General features: G+C 35.3%; 1 protein-coding gene across 1 annotated transcript; it reads right to left on the reverse strand.

Annotated features, from left to right (window-relative positions):
* LOC108660676 lies at positions 1,141–1,518 on the reverse strand. The gene has a single exon (XM_018114934.1). The coding sequence runs from the start codon at positions 1,516–1,518 to the stop codon at positions 1,141–1,143; it is 378 nt and encodes a 125-aa protein (XP_017970423.1).

Here is a 1,518-nt window from a genome sequence, read left to right on the forward strand (position 1 = left end):
TGAAACTTTCAAATGATTTATTTAAACATGTAGGTACTTCCCAAAACATTTTGAAATGCAAGTTCACTCACTGGTATTTGTTAAATCTTTACCCAACTCCAACTTCCTCTAATGGTCCAAATGGGGCGGTGGGGCTTTGTTGGAACCTATCATCACATTAGCATCACAATTAACTCAATTCACATAACTATATATTCTAAAAGCTATCTACTAACTAGCTTCCAATTGCCATTAAGTGGCTATCTATTTTCACTATCCTAATCACTCTAAAATGAATAAACAACGTCATCTACAAAACACTCACAAGTTTAATCACTAGCCATTCTCAACACTTAAAAATCAACTCTACTTCACTACTCACCTTGGTAGCTTTATAATTGAATCCCTTTCTAAGAATTTTCAAATTATTGTAGAAGCTCTCTCTTTCTCTCTCTAAAACTCCTAGCTAGTGAGAGAAAGTATAGGAGTAAGACTTTTGAGGGTTTTTTTTTAAGGTGAAAGAGTAAAAGAGTATAAAAAACCTTATAACAAGGTGTGTAAAAACATGAAATTTGAGGTTAACCTGAGAGGGTGATGGAAGCTTTGAGATAAGCTTTCATGGAGGATGAAAGAAACTTGAGTTGGGATGAGAAGAAGAAGAAGCTGTTGGAGAAATGAAGAAGCTATTGGAAAAATGATATTTATAGCTAAAGCTTATCCAAACTCTACTTAAATTACAAAAATATCCTTAACAAGTTGGCTTGTTCTCCTCCAATCCTTTGTGCAATCTTTCTACTCTTTTGACACTAGGACAAAGTCCATAATAGTTTAGAAATACTCAAGTTCACGAAACTTAAAATTTCGAGTTGAGATGAAAAAATGACTATTTTGCCCCTACCTTGGAAATCATCATTATTTCAATTTCCTTTGTCATTTTATCCTTATTTTCATTATTCATTTATGCCTTAGGCCTACTTAGGCCTTAATATTGTTTGAAAGCATACTTTTAGGGGCTCACTAAGGAAATGACAAAATTACCCTTAGTCCGTGATATCCCGTCTACTTCTAGCTATGAGTCTATAAAGATCAAGGTCTCACATTCTCCCCTAATAAAAAAAATTTGGTCCCCGAATTTAAATCGAACTATAAGGTAGCATACCTTTATTTATTAAAGAGGTGCAGATACTTTGTTCGCATCTCCTCCTCGGCTTCCCACGTTACATCCTCGCTAGTGTGGTTTTGCCATAACACTTTCATTGATGCAACTTCCTTTGAACAGAGCTTTTTGACTTGCTTATCAAGGATAGCCACTGATTGCTTCTCATAGGTTAAATCATCTTGCAATTGGATGGTTTCATACTGTATTACATGAGATGGATCTAGGTTATACTTCTTAAGCATTGACACATGGAATACGAGGTGAATATTCGAGAGGTCTGATGGTAGCTCCAAATGATAAGCCACTGCTCCAACCCTTTCTAAGATCTCGAAAGGTCTTATATACCGAGGACTTAATTTTCCTTTCTTGCCAAACCTCAT

The sequence above is a fragment of the Theobroma cacao genome, chromosome 2 (assembly GCF_000208745.1).
Source record: "Theobroma cacao cultivar B97-61/B2 chromosome 2, Criollo_cocoa_genome_V2, whole genome shotgun sequence".
Classification (NCBI taxonomy): Eukaryota; Viridiplantae; Streptophyta; class Magnoliopsida; order Malvales; family Malvaceae; genus Theobroma; species Theobroma cacao.

Excerpts from the sequence above, each read along its gene's own strand:
- LOC108660676 (XM_018114934.1), bottom strand. The coding sequence starts at position 1,518 with ATGAGGTTTGGCAAGAAAGGAAAATTAAGTCCTCGGTATATAAGACCT.